This window comes from Fusarium coffeatum (assembly GCF_003316985.1).
Source record: "Fusarium coffeatum strain FIESC_28 chromosome Unknown BRIP53273_contig_61, whole genome shotgun sequence".
NCBI classification, from domain to species: Eukaryota; Fungi; Ascomycota; class Sordariomycetes; order Hypocreales; family Nectriaceae; genus Fusarium; species Fusarium coffeatum.
This window is the reverse complement of record NW_022157857.1, coordinates 441,058-460,472: the sequence shown is the minus strand read 5'-3', so window position 1 is coordinate 460,472 and position 19,415 is coordinate 441,058. Positions and strand designations below refer to the sequence as shown.

At 48.8% G+C, this 19,415-nt stretch overlaps 4 protein-coding genes across 4 annotated transcripts; 1 reads left to right on the top strand and 3 right to left on the bottom strand.

Annotated features, from left to right (window-relative positions):
* Window positions 1-1,604: 1,604 nt before the first annotated feature.
* On the bottom strand, window positions 1,605-3,809 carry FIESC28_02916 (uncharacterized protein; the record flags this gene model as incomplete). Its single annotated transcript, XM_031157065.1, has 1 exon — window positions 1,605-3,809. The coding sequence occupies one exon, from the start codon at window positions 3,807-3,809 to the stop codon at window positions 1,605-1,607; it is 2,205 nt and encodes a 734-aa protein (XP_031019017.1).
* Window positions 3,810-8,847: 5,038 nt separating this feature from the next.
* On the bottom strand, window positions 8,848-10,533 carry FIESC28_02915 (uncharacterized protein; the record flags this gene model as incomplete). The annotated part of the gene is made up of 2 exons (XM_031157064.1): window positions 8,848-10,261; window positions 10,319-10,533. The coding sequence occupies 2 exons, from the start codon at window positions 10,531-10,533 to the stop codon at window positions 8,848-8,850; spliced, it is 1,629 nt and encodes a 542-aa protein (XP_031019016.1).
* A 1,149-nt stretch (window positions 10,534-11,682) lies between these two features.
* FIESC28_02914 (uncharacterized protein) lies at window positions 11,683-15,066 on the bottom strand (the record flags this gene model as incomplete). The annotated part of the gene is made up of 4 exons (XM_031157063.1): window positions 11,683-12,641; window positions 12,691-14,053; window positions 14,622-14,827; window positions 14,958-15,066. The coding sequence occupies 4 exons, from the start codon at window positions 15,064-15,066 to the stop codon at window positions 11,683-11,685; spliced, it is 2,637 nt and encodes an 878-aa protein (XP_031019015.1).
* Window positions 15,067-15,755: 689 nt separating this feature from the next.
* Window positions 15,756-17,407, top strand: FIESC28_02913 (uncharacterized protein; the record flags this gene model as incomplete). The annotated part of the gene is made up of 4 exons (XM_031157062.1): window positions 15,756-15,945; window positions 15,993-16,528; window positions 16,581-17,188; window positions 17,239-17,407. The coding sequence occupies 4 exons, from the start codon at window positions 15,756-15,758 to the stop codon at window positions 17,405-17,407; spliced, it is 1,503 nt and encodes a 500-aa protein (XP_031019014.1).
* Window positions 17,408-19,415: the final 2,008 nt, after the last annotated feature.

Genomic DNA, 19,415 nt, shown 5'->3' with positions numbered 1-19,415 from the left:
TGCATGTGCCTTTGGTCGATGCCGCCCACCCCTGTCCCCTGTCCCGTTCTCCTTGATACACGGAGATCAAGCCGCGATTCCCATCTCCATCTCACGCAATCGCGCCAGCTCGTCATTAGAGCCCTGATAGCACTCATCGCGGGTTTTTAAACATATGGGTCCCGATCCGTTGTAATTCTATCAGTATTCGCTCCGACTTGACTCGGGATCATCCAGAACAGCCGCCCGCCAAGTCTAGGATCAGCAATAGGGCAAGCCACATGCGCCGGCTCGACTGCGTATCCGCGTCTCAAGCTGAATGCTCCGAGACATAGCTTACAGCCCAGCCGGTGCATACTTCTTGATGCGGCATCACGTCTGACAACCTTTGCAAGATTTGCTCGACAGGGCGACTGCGACTACGTGTTCTATCCGGTCTTCTTTTCTTCCTTCAGATAGGGGTTAAGTCTGGGCAAGTAAGGCGGGAAACAAGCTGAATTAGCCTGAATGCCCAAGATATTGAGTCAACATTCCATTGGCCAGGTCCATATCTCAAGCCAGCACTTAACAGTTCATCGTGGACGGATAAGAATGGCCAGAGATCTTGTTTCGATCCCCCAAATCCACGAATGAGTATCAAATGTCTCAGCTGATAACAATACGGTCCTATTCCAGGTCTTCGGTCACAAGCGAGGAGGGGGTTGGAGCAAAATCCCCGAGCTCAGACACCGACGTCAAGATAAGCATGAGCACGTTCAAAATATGTGAGTGTAATACGTTAAATTTAAAGTGAAATTAGCTCCATCATGCGAGGACATGTAGTTAGTTAAGTTTGAGTCAAAACTGTTTTTCGCAGTGAATAGACCGGTAGCTGCATCAACGTTGAAAAGTAAATTTCGGGCATATACGAGAAATATATAAATAAACATGGCACATGGCAACGGTCGGACAAGACTTATGAATGGCTCTTTAATCTGAGCTTAATTTTATAGATGTAAACATACAGATGAATCTCAAAAACACCTTTCTATCCATTTTTGGTATAACCTTTTTCTACTCCCAAAGCCTACGAGTGGTATGATATAAAGTAACAACGATGGTAACCGAAGAGTAGAGAGAAACAAAACAAAGCAAAGAAAAGATCGAGGGCCAAAAGAAAGTGGCCGAGTAAAAAGGAGGGTGAGAAGAAGAAGAAGCAAAAGAACAAAGGCAATGAAACAAATGCTAAAACTACACAATAACCGAACCCCATGATACTAGTACCCATGAACCCAACACCTTTCCTTAATTCATTTACCGCTCCGTCGTTCTTCTTATTTGGGTAGATCCGTTATTCCATGTACCCCCGGTTCCGTCATGTAGTCGTTGTCAAAGAAACTCTGTCCCTTCGTTGTGTCTCAGTGATTCAAAACGGTCGTGATGCTATATTTAGACGAAATCTCTCTAAGTCCTCGTCGCTTAAGAAGGGGTCCAAAAAGGATTGTTTGTAAGTGTTAAAAGTAGAGCAAATTGTTGCAAGTCGCGGAAGCGCAGTCGGGTTTCGGTGAGTATCAGGTTAAACGTGGCCGGTGATTTGATCAGAGCAAATCTCAAAGGGCAAGATCGGCTTTATGGCTGACTTCCTGTCAAGACACTTCTTCGCCGTCTTTCTCCTCTCGAAAGCGTATACCGCCTTCGACCTTAATGGCATCCTGGACCCAAGGGGTTTTGGCCACCTTGTCAACGGTCCATCGACCCCTGGCGCGTCTCAGCAATCCTTCCGTGATCTCCATGGCACCAAGCAGACCCTTAGCCTTGAACTTGGCCTCATCGCCGTCGTGGTCGGTGTCATCACCGTAGTATTCTACCCACTTCCACTCGACTCTGGCAATTCGATGACTGGTGCGACTACGCATCCTATGCGCATCACTCATACCTGGGTGAGGATCAAATGGGAGTCGCGCCTCGAGGAGAGCGTAAAGGAGTACACCAAGTGACCAAGCATCAGTCGCCCGACCATCGTAGGGCTGACCCATGATGACCTCAGGTGCTGCATAGTCCTCGGATCCACATCGAGTCTCGAGCTTCTCGTCATCTGCGATGCGTCTTGAGAGTCCCAGATCACCCAGGTTGACAACTGAGTAGGGGTAGGTCGCCCAATCAATTGACGGATCGGCAAGCTCAGAGGGTGTGAGGTTGACAAGAACATTCTCAAGCTTGATATCTCGGTGAACAATCCTCCTCTCGTGGAGATAGGCCACTGCACCAACCATCTCGGCGAATATTCTTCGCAGTAGAGGCTCCTTGAGCACAGCGCGATGCGTCGTGGCAATATCGAACATATCACCTCCTGGGCAATAGCTCAGCACAAGAATGGCTCGGCTCGGCTCAATGCTCCAAGCCTTCAGATCGACTAGCGAGGGATGGTGTATTGAGAGCATGATCTCAAGCTCTCGCTTCAAGCTCATCTCAACACGTTCTTCACTGGCACCACCTTTTGGACCATGCTCACAAACCTTGACAGCAACCAAAGTCTTGCGGTCAAGGCTTTGCTCAGGCTTGGGTGTAAGCCTCCCATGGTCAACCTCAGGGGAGTCCTCGTCAGGTTCTATCTGACTCGTTGCCAGCATGACTCTGCTGAACGTGCCCTGACCAAGCATCCGCACAGCTCTCCACCGTCGGCGCTTCTTATCATTGCGTCCGTTTGCTTCAAAATATTCAAAGTTGTGTCCTCGAGGTTTACTGCTTCCATCGGCAGAGTCTCGCGACGACTCACTAGGAGGAGGCGTAGGTGGCTTGACGACCGAAGGTGTAAGTCCCCGGGATTCAGCAAGGTTGGCTTCTCGTCGTATTGAGGGCTCCCGTGGAGCGGCTTCGTTGTTCGGTCGTGCAGAGACTGATATCTGTCTCTTGGGGATATTCATAGGATCAGGCTTGTACTCGCTCACGCTTCGGTTTCGTGTATGGTGCTTGGGCGGCTGGTTAACGGATGGCTGTGGCGGTATGTGGTCGCCGGGCTCGAGGGTTGAATATATTTTGCGTTTAGCACCATTTGCAAGTGCAGCATCAATCGATTCGCCTGTGCTTGTGACCAGAACAGAGCCCTCTCCAACACTCGTGAGGCGCTGCTGATGAGGTGACGAGGAACCCACGCTCAGCCTCTTCCAGGGTCCTGGAGAATCACCCGTCATGAGCGGGCTCGGGAGAGGCGTCATATCTCCCATAGCAGAAATAATCGGGCTAGGTACGAGGCTACTCGTTCCACTGACAGAGCCAAGACTGTTATTCAAAGCCGCCTTCAGACTCGGGGTCCTCGAAAGAGGGTGTAGGTTGTTAAATGAAGCCCTGTGGTTCAATGACGATGAGCCTCGAGAAGAGCCATTGCCGTTTCCGTTGTTAAAAGACTCGCGACGGTCCGGTGTTTTCGGGCGTTGGATAAAATCAGTCGAGATGCGTAAACCGCCGACAGGGCTGACAGAACGTCTCGGGACAGCCGGTGACCCAATAGTCAGTGTTTGTGGTTGCGCCGGGGGGAGTTCCCCGTCTTGTATGGAAGCCGGTGCTATTGTAGTATCGGCGCGAAAATGAGCAAGTGGCGGCGTGGTGACAGAGACATCAGGAAGCGTGAAGGACGACAGAGGACTAGTGGACAGTGTAGCATAGGCGTGGTCGTGCCGACGGGGGTTTGGTGTAAGGGATGCACCAGCACGGCTATGGCCTGGAACTGGTATGGGACGAGAAGATGAGCGAAGGGAGGTATCACGACCTCTAAAAGTGTTGTTTGCTGTGTCGTGAGAATTGTCGTCGAGGGGCAGCGCCGTCGTTGTTCGGGGGGCGTGGGGCGTGTTCATGGCTCCGCGCTGTCGGGTCGTCGGGAGTCGCTTAGAACCAGATCTAGGTCTAGCGAATTGGAGAGGGGGAAGTTCGAATAACCGTCGTTTATTTATGTCGCAGAGCTGTTGAAAGAAAATTGACCGTTAGCCTATTGTTCTGTTGTCGAAGATGAACAAGGGAGAAATTTGATATGATCGAGTCGAGTATTCGGGGGTACAGGTGGGGTGACGAGTGTTGAGATTGAATGCGGTCGGTGGTCTAACATTTCTCGAAGCTGTAGAAACATACCTTGGCGCAAGGGGTCCTCTGAGAATGCGTCAAGGGAGAACGTGATAAAAGGAATGGTTTATGTCTTGGCGATGGTCGAGGGAGTGTTGATCGAGTCGGAGGAGCTTCAAGGGGTTGGCGAGGAGAGGAGAAGAGAAATCGGCCAAAGGCTCTTCTATAACGCGGGCATGAGAGGCAATTCGAATGTATTTGCGGATGTTGGATATATGGACAGTGTCGCTCCGAAGAGAGCGAACGAAAATGGAAGGGAGACAGGGAAAGGAAAAGAAGAAGAGGAGAAGGTCAAAGGAGAAAAAGGAAGCCAGAGGGAGTCAAGATCGACGTTGACAGCCAAGATTGTGGAAGGTTGATCGTGGGTCCAGAGAAAGGGCAGCAGCCAGACCTTCCTTCTTCTGCTGCTGTGAACAGAGGAAGGTGGAAGTGGGATGGGAAGGAGCAAGCAATGAAAACAGCAGGAGCAAAACCGACCGCAGTAGAGCGCTGTGCTGCAGTAGCGAGTTCAGTAGAGCAGAGGCAGAACAGCGACCTAAGTCCGCAAAAAGACCCAAAGCTAAAAGCCAAAGCCAAAGCAAAGACTAATAGAGCAAGGGCGTGACTGCCACTAGCTTCACCTAATTAAGTCGAGTAGGTACTAGTACAAGAGTCCAGAGATTGGGAAACCGGGGATCGGAGCGGGTCTTTCCTTCTCGTCACTGACTTTGACGAACTGTCTTGTCTTCTCTGACTCCTTCCGTCTGGGCGCTTGTCTCGTTGCTGTTTGGGTTTCTGTTTTGTTTTCTGATTGAATTTTTTTGCTTCCATCCGCAATGGAGGTGATTTGATCAATTCGTCCTCCACCTTTTAGGGCTTCGTCCTTGAATCCCCTCGGTATCTTCCAGCGACTGACCTTGTTCGTTACAGCGGTATCCGTACCGGAGTCCACTAATTGAAGTTTCGATGGCGGGTGATAAAAAGCGATGGGGCGCAAGTTCGATAGCCTACTTTCTAGTATCCGGTATCGTATCCCTGTAGCGCAGCCAGCCTTGAACACTTCCCAGCTGCTTGGCCAAGTCCAAAAGGGCGCTTTGTTATCTTTCGAGTCTGGGGAAAGAGGAGTGGAGGGGCTGTTGGCAGAACAGAGGTTGGGTTTGAGTTTGAGTTTGCGTTGAATCGAGTCGTGAACCTTGTTTAGGCACCGAGTCGCTAAAGTGATGCAATGATTTGATGGATGATGCGGAGAGCTACAGCTCTCTCTAAAATACTGGACTGTATGTGGCCGTGGCAACAGACGCGGTTTGGTCTCGTGTACAGTAGCAAATAGAAATAGTCAAGTCAATATTAGAGTATATGGTCACTTTATGGTATGTTGTTGGGGATGGCGTGGTGGAATATAGGTCACGTTGAGCTGTGCCCAGGTGTGCATGGGCTTTGTAATTTCCTTCAGGATGCCTGGGATAAGGATTGTTTCTCTGATGGAGCTCGCAGGAACTGAGCGTAGATAAGACAAGAGCTACCTACTGTAGAAACGAGGGAAGAAATAGCTTGGATCAGTGGTTAAGGAATGGATGATTCATGAATCAGGTGGACAGAGAAACAGGATATGTTGGTTGTCCATGATATTAACGTTGCGATAGGCACCATCCAATTGCAAGCCAAGCTCTGACTTTTTACTTGACGGTTACACTACCTAAATTAACAGTGAATCACCACCATACCAGCCTCGTTGTATCCGTACAAAGACAGAAAGCCAAAAACCCAACAAGGGATTGGTTGACTCGGTTGAGTCAGGACAGAGACAATATCCAAGACTACGGACACAAACATGGACATCTCATTTCTTTTCTTTTCAAGGTCTTTGATGAAGAGTATCTCGACTTTACAGGGGGCACAGCTGCAAAGTAACGTATGGCTGCCGCTGCTTCGTTACACTTGCATTGCATCGCCCCATAATTCTTCTATTGTCCTTGTCCATTTGTGGCATCCCGAAGCAAGTGAGCCAGGGATGTTTGTGATATCTACCTGGATACTGCACTGTACTCATTAAAGATTGAGAGAAAAAAAGACAGGCTTCACTTGTTTGGAACGGACTTGCATTTTATCTTACTTGCATTCTTTCTTGGCTGTATTGCCTAGAATGTCTGGGCTCTCACCAAGTATCACTCTAGGTAGACATAGCAACACAGGACTATCTCGATATTATGTACCTCTACTTCTATCGGTCCCTACCAATTTATTCATCACATTCAATTTCACACTTCTTCTTCTGCCCCTCCACTCTGTTTCTCACTCTCCACTTCAATCCCCGCTGCCACGCCTCTCACTGCCGCTGCCGCCGCTGCAGAGTCCACCCAAGGCGGCCACTAAGAGCCCTACAGTCGCCCACTCGCTCCATTCCTGCGCATTTCTGCGATCGTCCCTTGATTTGAGTGCAAACCGGTCCCCTTTGCCCCTTGTCTTGTTGACTCTGACATGACGTCGATATGCTTCATCACTCGTCACATGTTCCGCTGTCAAATCAGTCTGACAGCCAAATTCAAGGCTCTCCCCGGTCCTTCCGCTCCGGACCTCCGGCCTCACAACTGCCGTACCCTCCGGGCTCCTCGGCGGCCGATTTCTAACTCTCGAAAATGAATCTCGCTTACTGTTTCCCCCGCCTTTCAAGGTGGAATGCTCTTCGTTTCGCCAAGTTTCAAGTGCAACTCGATCAGCAAAGCCATCCATGTCACCTCCCAAAGCTTCAAAGACTGACTGATTTGACGGCTTATTGCATCATGAAAGCCGTGCCGTGCCGTAGCCGTGAATCCTGTACGAACGGACCACTCGCGTCACCGAGCGTGCATCCATCATTTTTCGATGGCCGATTTTCTTTCATGTCTTGAAACTTCGATGACCTTTGATCTCATCCTCTGTCTTGACCACATGGCCCGTTCACCGACTCTATTGGCTCCCGTCGTCACATCTTACAATCTGATTCAGGTACGACACAGTGTCATTGAGCCAAACCGTGCCTAATGCTGGAGCTCGAAGTGAACATGATCTCAGTCTGACTCTAGCGCTAGAAGCCATGCAAATACCTCACTATAGTAACTTGACTCTTGATGGATTTCCATGTACCAAGAATCCATTGATGCTATGTGGATTGGAGTCTACACGCCATTATACTTGCTGTAGATGTAATGCGTTGTTGTGTTTGGTATCTGGTTGCCCTTCAAATATGGCTAAACACAGGTTTGATCGGCGCTAAATGAAACATTCCAACGGCAAGCAAATTGACAAGCAGCGACACAAGGGAGCACAAAACAACAAACACCGGGATACTGGAAAATGGATGTCTAGATTTGCTGTTCTGGTACTGCCGAGAGGCAAGATACTCACTGTTCGGTTCCGAGAAGACATTCCAATCTGGTTCAGGGTAGGATGTATGACCAGTGTAACAACGCAACAAATCAATTTGAGAGTGTTGAAAATAAGGACTTGGAGTCAATCTGCACAGTGATTGATTTGAACAGGGAAACAGTGACGAAGCAACGCAAAGATGAACAAATCTAGGGCAATTGCTCATTCAATACCGTGAAAAATTACACGCGGGTCGAACGTAACTTACCTCCAGCGGTTCAACGGTTCACTCTAGTGAAAGTCAATGCAGCCGCCATGGAACATACAAACTGCACAGAAGACCAAAAAGAAGACATTGCTAGTCGTCAACAAGAGCAAAAGAGAAACTCCGGTACAGGGAATCGAACCCTGGGCTCCGCGGTACTGATCTCTCAGGTTATGAGAGCGCGAAATGTTAGCCACTACACCATACCGGATGACTTTTAGGCTGTTTGATGCTAAGGAGAGCTGCAATTTGCATCTCTGTAGTCTAGCTCGAGTCATTAAGAAAGACCTTGTAGGAGAGCGGGAATGTATCAATTCCGTGAAGGATCTATGCCAGGTTTGAGGGAGATGGTTATGCTGGATCCAAGAAAGAGAGGTCAATGTAAACCTTATTGCGTATAACCTTAAACAAGGCATGTTGTAGTATAAGGTTGTGAGAGTTCAATGGTCCCAACGGCTGAACGACCAATGATCCAACCATTGAATCGATATGTTCTCATTGCCTGACATACCTTATACAAAACAATTGTACAGCTTATGAAGACTAAAAATAGTCTTCTCACACTTCGTGGTTCACTCTTCAACCACCCCAATTATCCATCGTGAGCAAATCGTGATGACCATAACGATAGCCATAACGACGACCATAACGACAACCATAGCAGCAACCACGATACACTCACGCCCAACGGCCACTAATGCAAGGGCCTTATAATAATGCCCGATATGCTTATCGTGATACAGTCAAGCCATAAGCTGAGTGCAGTTCAAAAGTTCGTGGCCTCCAACATAAGGCCGATTCGACTGCCATCATTCTCAGACACCACCGGCGGTCGTAGTAACGGAACAAAGTGACTTGAACCCTATGATATCACTCATAGGTGTGCTATTAAAGATGCACTAGTGTAGATACACAGCCCCCTGGTAGTCAATCGTTCCCTCGAAAAATGATACCACTTTCGTCCAAACGCGATGTCAATGCATCCAACGAAAGCTTCTAGAATAACCCTGTCAAGACCCAAGGCATTTTCCCTTCTCTCCTTTCATTTCATCTCTCCGTCATTACACGTAGATCGTTCGTAAAAAGCATGATGATCCCAAAAGTTTGCCCAATATATTTACAAGAAACGCCGTCCCATATCAAGTACGCCCTAAGTCAACCTTATGCACAATCGTGCCCGGGACCAATCAAGATACCTGCTGACCATCCCAGCTGTAACTATCCATAGGGCTGACGGGCGCGGGAGACACATCCGGCAGATGACCCGTGCTTTCTATTGGACACGACGAAGATGCAAAGGTCCCCGACTCCCTGGCAAAGTCTGATAGGCGTGTGAGCCGCAGCTCATGCACCTGGGCTGCCTCATCTGTGTCTCCCTTCTTGCGCAGCGCGGACTCGAGATTGGCGAGGGAGCTGATCAGGATACGCTCGTCTCCTTTGCAGGCGGTGATAAGATTCGAAGCTTCTCGGAAGCACTCGATTGCTAAAGATAGGTCGCCCATTTGATAGCTGTAGTTGCCCAGTTGGACATTCATGCCGGCTTCTTGCTCTTCGTCTAGATCCCAATCTTTTAACGTTTGGAGATACTCCATGGCTTCTTCGATCTTGTTCTCGGCGGTCTTTGCGTTGCAGACTATGCCGGTCTGTAGGATGGCGAGTTCTCGGAGCCAAGGATGTCGTAAATGTGTGGCTTCTGCTCTGGCTCGATACGTCGTAGACACTTCGAGTGCCTCTGCTGTCTCATCATGGTAGACAAGACAGTCAATATGATCGCAGTACAATATTGTTGTAAGTGCATTTGCCGGCCCTATTCGTTCTTCGAAGAGAGGCACAAGCGTAGAGTATAGGCGTGTAGATAGTTCGTAATAGTCGGTAAAGCCTGGAGATCCAATGATCTCCCAAATCTGTGTCATTGGATGATTCTGACCCAAAGCCATGGGTATCAGCACAGTCAGGTGCTTCATGACGATCTGGAGAAGGTCATCCTTGTGGAATCGATGTAGAAACCACAGCAGAAAAGGTATTCTAGTGGCAAAGACGGGACTCTCAGAGGCAACTACCTCCTTGAGTAACTCAAAGGCTGGAGTGAGCATGGTTCTGACCGATACTTCGTCCTTCCTCATCATTGATCTGTTAAACAAGCCAAAGCTCGACACCACGCGTTCAAATAACTCGACGCTCCGATCACCAGTATTTGGACTGACGCAATCGCCGTTGTACTCGTATTTCCAGGTTCTGTTGGTAAAGCATGTGTCGAAATAGCTCGTAAAGAGTTCTAGAACCCGATCTATACAAGAAGTATCCTTCGGCGGTGGTGGTAAAGGACTGCTGGAAGCAGGTTCTGGCGTCCGACATTGAACCTCGAGAGTTGTCTGTATACTAGGCACAACGCCAGCTCGAAAACGAGCGACAAGCTGTGGATTCCGTCGAATATATCTGTTTATGTTATCAAGGTCGACCGGTTGTCCACGAATAGTAAACTCTGACGTCTTTCCCTGAGCCTCACGCTCCGTTCTCAAGATAAGAATAGCAAGGACCTCATCGCTCTTGAGTTTCTTATCCAGGCCCCACTTCCAGATCCTCGACTTGTACATTTTGACGCTGTGCAGGATATGTTAATTACCAGCTGAGACAGAGGGAGGGGGTGCTGTTACGCACGTCGCCGTGAAGCCATGCTCACGCTCAAGGACTTCCATGACCTCTTTGAGCGGTCGCTTTTCCTCCTGGTAGAGTCTTGTGATTATAGGACGCTTCTTTTCCCATACTGCACTGGGGATACGTCTTCCGGGGGCGCATCGCGGGAGGCTCAAGTCTGTGTCATCTGAGTCGCCTGGGGTGCGACGTCTGGCCGAGAAGACGCCCGAGGTAGCCATCATGACATTGCCTTTGCTGGTGAGTGATATCGTATGCTGACTTGTATATTGATGACGCGGCGATGAATGGATCGGGTTTATATCGTATCGTGGACAGAGGATAGGTATTGACAGACGATGATGAAAAGTATAAAAGACGTCACATTAAAGATGATGAGCAATTTGAACAAGAGCGGAACCAAAAGGATCCAAGGGCTAGTCTGCAATTTTGACTTCTCTGTAAGACGGAACCCTGCCTGTTCTGATCCTGCCCCCCTCCCGTGCTCTCCACTCTTCACAGCGCAGCACAGCATCGGATGAGGCAGCCTTAATTTAACACGCGCAGTCAACTTCAGCCCAGTAAGGCCGTTTCAACTTATTATACGTATGTAAGACGGAAGTCGTAGTAGAAGTGGAAAGGTCACGGCCGAAGGTGGGGTCCGTTTCTTGAATCACCCATGTCATGGATGGTCTGTCAATTATGCCTTGCGATGAAGCTAACTGGGAGATGGGTGCCTACTCGTGCTTATTTACCCGCTCAAGTAAAGACACGGCTCCAACTTAAATGAAGTTTTGATGAGTTTATTACTGCCTGATGGATAGTTGATACTAGATAGAGTAGTGATGTGACCAATGCAACATGACAAGCCAATGTGTTGTATCTCTCGTCGATCCATCGCATTGGCAATGGATCTTCTTTTTTCAGCCTTATAGAGATTAAGCGTCGGGTGCGCCCCATCAGTACCCGAACCCGACCCCTCTCCACTTCCAACGGCCGCTTGGGGGGCCTCACCCTCCATTCGCACTCCGGTACCGAGAGGTTCAGCCGCCGGCCGAGTCAAGTTTAACCCAGGATGGTCTCTAGCCTTACTCGTTACAGTACAAGCAGCATAATCAGGGTCCAACGGACAAGAGGACGCCCAAAGTGTTCGTTGCCAATTGGATTCGTTCTTCAAGTAAAAGTTGAATACTAAACTCACCAGCAAGGATGCTTCTAATGGATAACAGCAAGTTCACTTAAACAAATCGCAAAGTTGTAACTCACAATACTAATAAGAATACTCTTATTTTCCTTTTGCGCCAACGCGCAGCTCTACCAAATTCTGTCCTTTAGCCCAAACACGTTCAAAAACCTGTCATCTCAAATCATGATCCAGAATTATTCTAGAGTCACTTCTTCGTCTTCTTTCTTTTGACCTTGCCGCGTTTGGGGTTGAACCTGCACCAATCTCTCTCATGGGATTTTCGATTATCCTCAGTCTTGGGCGCCTTCGGGCATCCAAGATGAGCATACCGGCAGGGTAATCCTGGTATATCCTTATTCGGGCATGCCGTTTTCTCGTGCTTGTTGCGGTTTGACACAGTGGTAAAAGGCTTTTCACATTCCCTGCATTTGTATGGCGAGCGTGGTGGTTCTTCTATTAGCTCAGTTTTGCTCGGTGTTGGGTGAGCGTCTTTGCATTGAGGAGTCCCAGGTGGTAGCACATATTCAACGTTTTCCGTTAGGGGTGTGGAAAACGCTGAAGGAGTGGGAAACGCTGAAGGGGCGATCGAGCCATCTGCATCGTATGTGAAGCTATTGATCATATTGCCGACACTGAACCCTGTTGCCGGGCCATTGTCGTTGAAAGAGAGTAAGAAGGGACTCTGTATCATTTGATCCTGAGCATCTGTAAGATGGCCGAATGTGTTTTCGAAATCTGAGACCGTTACTGGCAACGGGCGATTGTAGTCTTGGCTTGAAGGGGGCGTCTCTAGACTCGATTGACCCGGAGTCTCTGTAGTCTGACGGGAGATAGCTTCGAAATTGAAGTTCATCGTCATCCTCGAGCGCTTACTGTCCTGGGGAACGGGGGTTAAACTCGTTTGACCCGGAGTTTCTGTTGCATGACTGGAGATATCTTCAAAATTGAAGTCTATTTCCAGCCTCCGGCGTTTAACTTCCCGAGGGATTGGAGTCAAACTCATTGGATCTAGAGTCTTCGTAGGCTGACCGAAGGATTTCTCGAAATCAGAGTCCTCTGCCAGCAACGGGCTATTGTCACCCCAGGATGGAGGTATTGGAATCGAACTCAAATGACCAAGAGCTTCTGTAGGCTGGTCAATAGACTTGTGCGATGTATGGTCATCTGTCAACAATTAGTCGGAGCAGCGTAGCGTATATTTGGAGAACAATACCTGGAGTGGCTGGAGGCCATGGAGTCGCCGGAACCTCGAAAGAACTTTCCATACCAATCCCAGAATCGAAGGAACCGAGGTCCTTACCTTCGAGGCTGGGATTAGTTAAAAGCTGAGATATCTCTGGTGATTGAGGGAAAGGGCCAGGGCTGTCCAACGTCATCTGACCTTGAGACAAGTCCTGGAGCCCATTGCTGATGCCAGATACATTGCTATTCCCATAGGGTGATGGAGTGATGGTTATAGAAGGCGCCAATCCTCCCATAATCTGTGATTGAGGGGCTTTCGGCCCCGGATATCTAGCGCTCTTGTGCGCAAAAGTAGATGTATTCTCTTCTGTCAGGTCTGCCATGACGTCTAGCATGCGATCGAATCCCGTCTCTTTTGCGAATTCGAAAGCTTGGGGTAGCATGGAATAGTACACAGGCGCTTCTCGTAGCAAAAGTCGGATCACGTCCACTTTTTGCCATCGGACCGCGGCTAGGAGAGGTGTAAAGAGACGGTCTGAGTAGTTGACAGCGCCTCTGATGTACCCTTCAAAGTTCTTGTGTTTGTTTTGAATCAGGTACTGAACAGTAGGGCAGTGGCCGAGTTTGATGGCCATGTATAGGGGATCGTATGTGATGTCGGAAGGATCACGGCGTCGGGCATTTCTTTCCAATAACCGCGAGCGTTCGATAACGTTCAGCATGTACTCATAGGCGTCCCAGAAACGGTTTTGGAGAATGTCATAGAGGAGTTCCTCGTCGTAAAAGATGCGGGTGTTCTTTGACCGCAGAAGAGGTTCGCAAAAGCCGCGAAGTAGATCCTCTCTACCCATTCGAGCAAATGTCTCGATCTGGGTATTCTGGACCCTCTCGTACTCATCCTCCATCTCTTGAGTAAACGCTCCGAGTTCGAAGCATTCTTCAGGGATTTCCAACCCAAAGTCATTGTAGCGGGGTTGGATCTCTTGAAAAAGATCGGCAGAAATGATGTTTTGGCGGCGCAGGTGGTCAATGTCAAGGCCGTCGTAAAGAAATGACTCGAGCAAAATATCATTAACAAGCAGTCGTATCTCGTTGAATGTGTCGTCAAATCGTGTCTCGTGATTCGCTCGCTCGCGTAGAACGTCACAAAGTGCATCATAATGGTAGAGGACTTGTTCAATGTTGAGGGTAAGAGGCTCGGGGCCAACCGGGTTCAACGCAAGTTTCTCGCTGAAGAACCGTTTGAGGTCTCTACTTCCGAAGCCAATCGTGGTGACGCCTCTCGCATTATGCTTGACGATGGTGAAAGAAAAAAAGGGCAGTTTGAACTGTGGTTGGACCTCCACGAATCTGCCAGACCCGGCTGACACTAGGTTGTGAACAAGGCCACTGATCTGTTAGCAATGCGCATGGAACGAGATGCAGCATAGTATACTTTTCAAATATTTCAGTATATCCCATATATGGACCTTCATCTTCTGGGTATGGGGATAAGTCCGCTGCTGGAATCGGGCGATAAGACTGCTGCGCTGGGATGTCGATGGGATAAGTCATGGTGGTGGTACAATGGGCGGTCTCCCAGAGAACACGCCCAGGAGAGTTGAGGTTGACCAGCCAAGAAAGTAACAACCAGAGACGATGAAACAGAAGTGGTTGAAGGAGACAAGTGCGAAAATTGTAACTCGAATTAAAAAATGAAAGGAAACCCTACGGTAAGATTTTCATTTTCGTAAAACAAGTCACAGGGAGGCCCGTTGAGATCCAAAAGTTAGGAATCTGAGGAAGGTGGGGGCGTGGCTGCACTTGACCTCTCTGCTGCAAGTAATCCATCATGAGACTGACTTTTTAGTGGAAATAGACGACGGTTACAGAATGGCTTTAACAAACCGCCTATAAAGATGCAGTCGCCTTAGCGCACCAAAGTCTATTAAACTAAACAATTGACTCAAACCCCAAACTCACGCAGCCAGCAACTTGGACATTGCCTTTTGAGACCGCGACAGTACCAATCGATAGCCTGAGTAGCAGAAGATAATTGCTCTTTAGACCAAGTCTTCTTAATCTTGTCAATCCACCATCCTCGTCTCGTCGGTCGATACATGCTGCAGTCGACACACCAACTCCAAGCACGGCGTGGTCTCCCATTCGCATCTCGAGGTTGAAACCGTCTAAGTAGTTCCTCCATGTGCATACACGAACATCTATCTACAGATTTATCCATGCTCCAAGGCGCGCGGTGATGTTTGCGGTCAGGTATAGACAGACTGCACAGCCTCCCGATGCCGAGCATGCTCTTACAAGTCATGGCTAACACGGCCCTGTCCACCAGCGGGGCCTGGTCGAAGATCATGGTAAGGATCTCGGGAGGGAGTGCAAGGAGTAAAGATGAGCTTGAGCTGCACTCCATATTGAGCTGATTGTACGGATAGTGAGCACCCGGCCAGACAAGTTGCGCGGTATAAGAACTCACTGATGGCGGGGTTCTAAAGGGTACAGTACGAGAGCACTGCGTTGGCCTGGGCCTGTTTCTCAGCTGGACAGGCATGGCAAAAAAGCGACTACTGCAGCAATCTGACAGTATCTATCACAACATGCGCAAGATATCTCGTCCGCTTGAGGCACTTTCGAAAGATCAAGATGAGATGGATGGAACGTGTAAGTTGAGGTCATCGATCTTTATCTCTAGTGTGACTGGAACAAATGGTAGGCGCATGGAACGATCGGGTAATTGCTCATCCGTTCCAGAATATCAATCCAAGGAGAAGGGGCTCCTTAATCGAATTGATTCTACATATGGCCATTATGCACATCATTCTAGATATTGAATGTGCTCGTAATCTGGTACCATGGGTCAGGTTCTCGTCATCTAAGTGTTCAGTGGGCCTGAATGCTGGGGACTATCACCTGGGGAACAACCATCGCCATTCTATGAGATGTGATTGGCTCAAAGCCGCTAAATTGCTTCCATCCGCCCCGCGACGCCAGTCGCGTCTTTACGCGTCTCCCACTTTACGCCTACCACTGACCATTCCACTCCTTGTCCATAATTTCGTCTTCACATTGCACAGAAACTATAACGATACCAACAACGACATCATGTTGCGGCAAGACTTTAACCGAATTGACCCTAAACGGCGCAATGTCGTCGACCACCGCAAGAAGCAGTTTGCTACACCCACATACAAGGACCTCGATTACCCCCATCGTCTCAACTTTTATTCGGATCCTCCTACTGCAGACATCACCCTCGAACAGTTTGAACAATGGGCTATCGACAGACTTCGAGGTATGTAACGGGCTATCGCACACCGAAACGTATCTAATATCCTACAGTTCTCGCCGAACTCGAAGCATGCTCCTTTCGCAACAAGACGCCCGCCGAGACAGCAATCCACATGAAGCCCATCCTCAAGAAGCACCTGTTCCTCGAGGCCAACAGTTCCGGTTCCAAGAAGCTATTTGAGCAGCGCCAAAAAGACCACTACAGCCACTTTATTCTACGACTAGCCTTTTCGTCGACTGAGGACCTGCGCCGTCGATTCACGCGTGTTGAGACGATGCTCTTCCGTCTGCGACTCAACGAAGACGATCTTGCGGAGCGATCAGCTTTTGTCAAGACACTTGGTTTGGATTGGTGCGAAGATGTGACAGAGGAAGACAGGAGGGAATACGCTGCAGAGTTGGCTGCCTTTCACCGAAAGGGCGACAATGAGGACGACACTTGGTTCAAGGTGGACTGGATGCGAGTTCCTGACCTGATTGAGAGCCGAAGGGTGTTCCTCAAGGCTGGAATGGCATTTGTACCCGGTCGTGAACAGGCCGGCATGGTTATCTCGGAGTTCACTTCGCGCTTGGAAAGACAACTTGAGGTACGACAACCGACTGATGATGACAATCGACCTGGATACTAATCATATGTAGTTGACTGCCCGCGCTCTTCCCCGACTCGATGAGGACGACCGACTTACACCCATTCTCAACCATCTCTCCAAGAACTTCATCACCCCGGACGCTTCTTACATGTCAAGCACAGCCGCGGTGCCCGGTGCCGAAATCAGCGCCAACAACGTCGACAATCTATCGCAACATTTCCCAGCCTGCATGTCCCACCTCCACCGCTCGCTGCGTCGCGATAACCATCTCAAGCACTTTGGTCGACTACAATACTCACTCTTCCTCAAGGGTATCGGCCTGAATCTGGAAGAATGTTTAGTGTTCTGGAGAAAGAGCTTCAACAAGATGACAGACGATAAGTTCAACAAGGAGTACCGATACAATATTCGTCACGTATACGGTGATGTTGGAGGTGACTCCAACCGAAGAGGAGGTGGTTACAGTCCGTTCAGTTGCCAAAAGATCCTTACTGAGCATCCTCCTGGGCCCGGCGAGGCCCATGGATGCCCATACCGACACTTTAACATGGAGAACCTGTCAGCCCTCGTACAAGCGATGGGTGTAAATGATCGCTCCGTTGTTCAGGGTGTCAAGGAGGATAAGGATAAGCAAAAGTTCCACATGGCATGCAATCGGTAAGTCATTCCCTGCACTGCGTGAGGCTACATATACTAACAATGCCCAGCGTATTTGAACATATACACAAGAAAGAGATTAAGAAGGCCAAGGATGAGGGCGTCATGACACAAGCACAGCTCGAGACCATTGTCCATCCCAACGAATACTTCAAGCGCAGTTTCCTACTAAAGAACCTCGACAAGGAGACATCAGGAGACGTGCGAATGGAGGGTTGATAGCTTTGATGCTCTACCACCATTGGTTGCGGGAACATAGGACTCGGATATAAGACGCTTACACGTCTTCTGGGTATCAGAGAACTAGTCGCCGAGTTCTACGAGACGAAATACTTTACGCTTGATGCTGGTTTAGGCTAGCATTCGGGCTATTTTATTTTGGTGCTCCAAGCCCTCGGAGTACAACTGTTCTGCTACCCAGAAGTCGTCTATCGCATTGTAATTATGAATTGTAGGTATTGGGCTAGGAGTAAGGCGTTGGGATAAAGCCTTGGCATGGGCATGTATGTATGTACTGTACTGTATGAATGAAACCTCAGTATGTAATCGAGATGAAACGTATCTCGGAACAGTAAAACGGAAATGGAATATTCTTAGAAACACCGCAGAAGCTGACCGCCAGGTTGGCAAATGTGCAGCCCTATAACCACCGCAATTATACACAAAACGACCGTAATAAAGGGTCCTTGTTGTTGATCAACGACTTCTGCATCATCTCACATCTCAAATCGCACACGCCTCACGTTCTATTCCTTCTTGGTGCACCGTTTTGATGCAAACCCTGGGCTGTCAGATACCACAAAACGGGGGAAGGGAGGGGCGTGACGTCGCCGACCAGAACCGTTTTGTTGTTTTTTATAGACCGCCTTGTTTTGCGAACGCAACGCAACGTCGTGGTTTGTTTGGTCGTGGGACTGCACGATGAGGTCAGTGGGCGGGATGACGAAAGAGGCGTGGGGCCCCTTGTTTTTTTATTGCATGTACGCGCGTGAGAAGAAAAAATATGTGAGGGCATTCGCAGGGTCTCTTCGGGAAGCCTGCATGATGATGTGGTGTCGTGTCAGGGGGAGGGATTACGTGAAAGTGTTTCTTGTTGGTTTGTATACGCGATATTACTATTTTTGTTAGAGATGACAGGAAACAGAATTGTTCTTCTTTCTTTTCGAGATCTGAGGCTCAAACTGGAGAACCATATGTACGATGATCTCCCGTTTCCATCTCTCCACTAGGAAACCTCCTCGCGAACTCCATAAATTTCCAAGTCTGTGGTTCAACAATTCTTGACATGTCTCCTCCTCTTCTTTTCTTGTTGTATTATTCAGCCCTTTAGCATAATCTCCGGTGTGGTCCCTGCCGCACAAACCCGCTTTGACATATAAAGGGACAGAGAAAAAAAAACCCTTGACGCAGGAGAGAAAAAAACGTCATCCCTTGGGTGAAGGTAAGCTAAGTCTTTACGGGCGTTGGCGTGCGTTATGACATCTCGTTCTACCAATAGCTTCTCGTGAATGCGACCGTTTTTTCACAGGCCGGTTATTGTCTTATTGGCAGGTTTCGGGGGTGTGTAAGACTGACCGACCTCAAGCTGGGAAGGAAAAGACCTCAACTTGTTGGAGACTCAGAATTGAAGTGTGACGGTGATAATGACGGCAATAGCATCATCTTTCGGAAGCAATGGAACAGTAACCGGAAATTCGGCAGGTTATAGACGATGGGCTGTGAACGGACTCGAGCTTATTTCGACTGTTGCTCTCGTTCTCTCTCTCTTTATTCCCAATGCCGTGGTAGCCTGGGACGGGCCGGGCTCGGCATCTTGGTTATCGTATCTCACGAGATCCGGTGATAAGAAAGTCAGCCGGACGGACAAAGATACCGACCTTACATCGGGGACTCGGGTCTAAACCGGCGAGCTTAGAAATGCTAGGCTCCGCCCGTTAGCTACGGGTAGAAAGTGTTCCGTGCTGCTTGTCTTACAGCACGGTCTGTGTGTTTTATCGACAGGTCAAGTCTCTTTTTTTGCTGCTTCTTCTAAGACATGCAGTGACAGATAGGCTTTTTGGCCAACTCCCCGGCTTTTCCCACAAGGTAAGACAAGACAAGGGTTTATGTGTCTGTATCAGAATGTCGCCAAGCCAACGTAATCTCCAAAAAGACGACATTATAGCCTCATTTTGTTCTGTTTTACTTTTACACGCTGCAGCTCTTACTCGCAGAGATAGCGTTACAA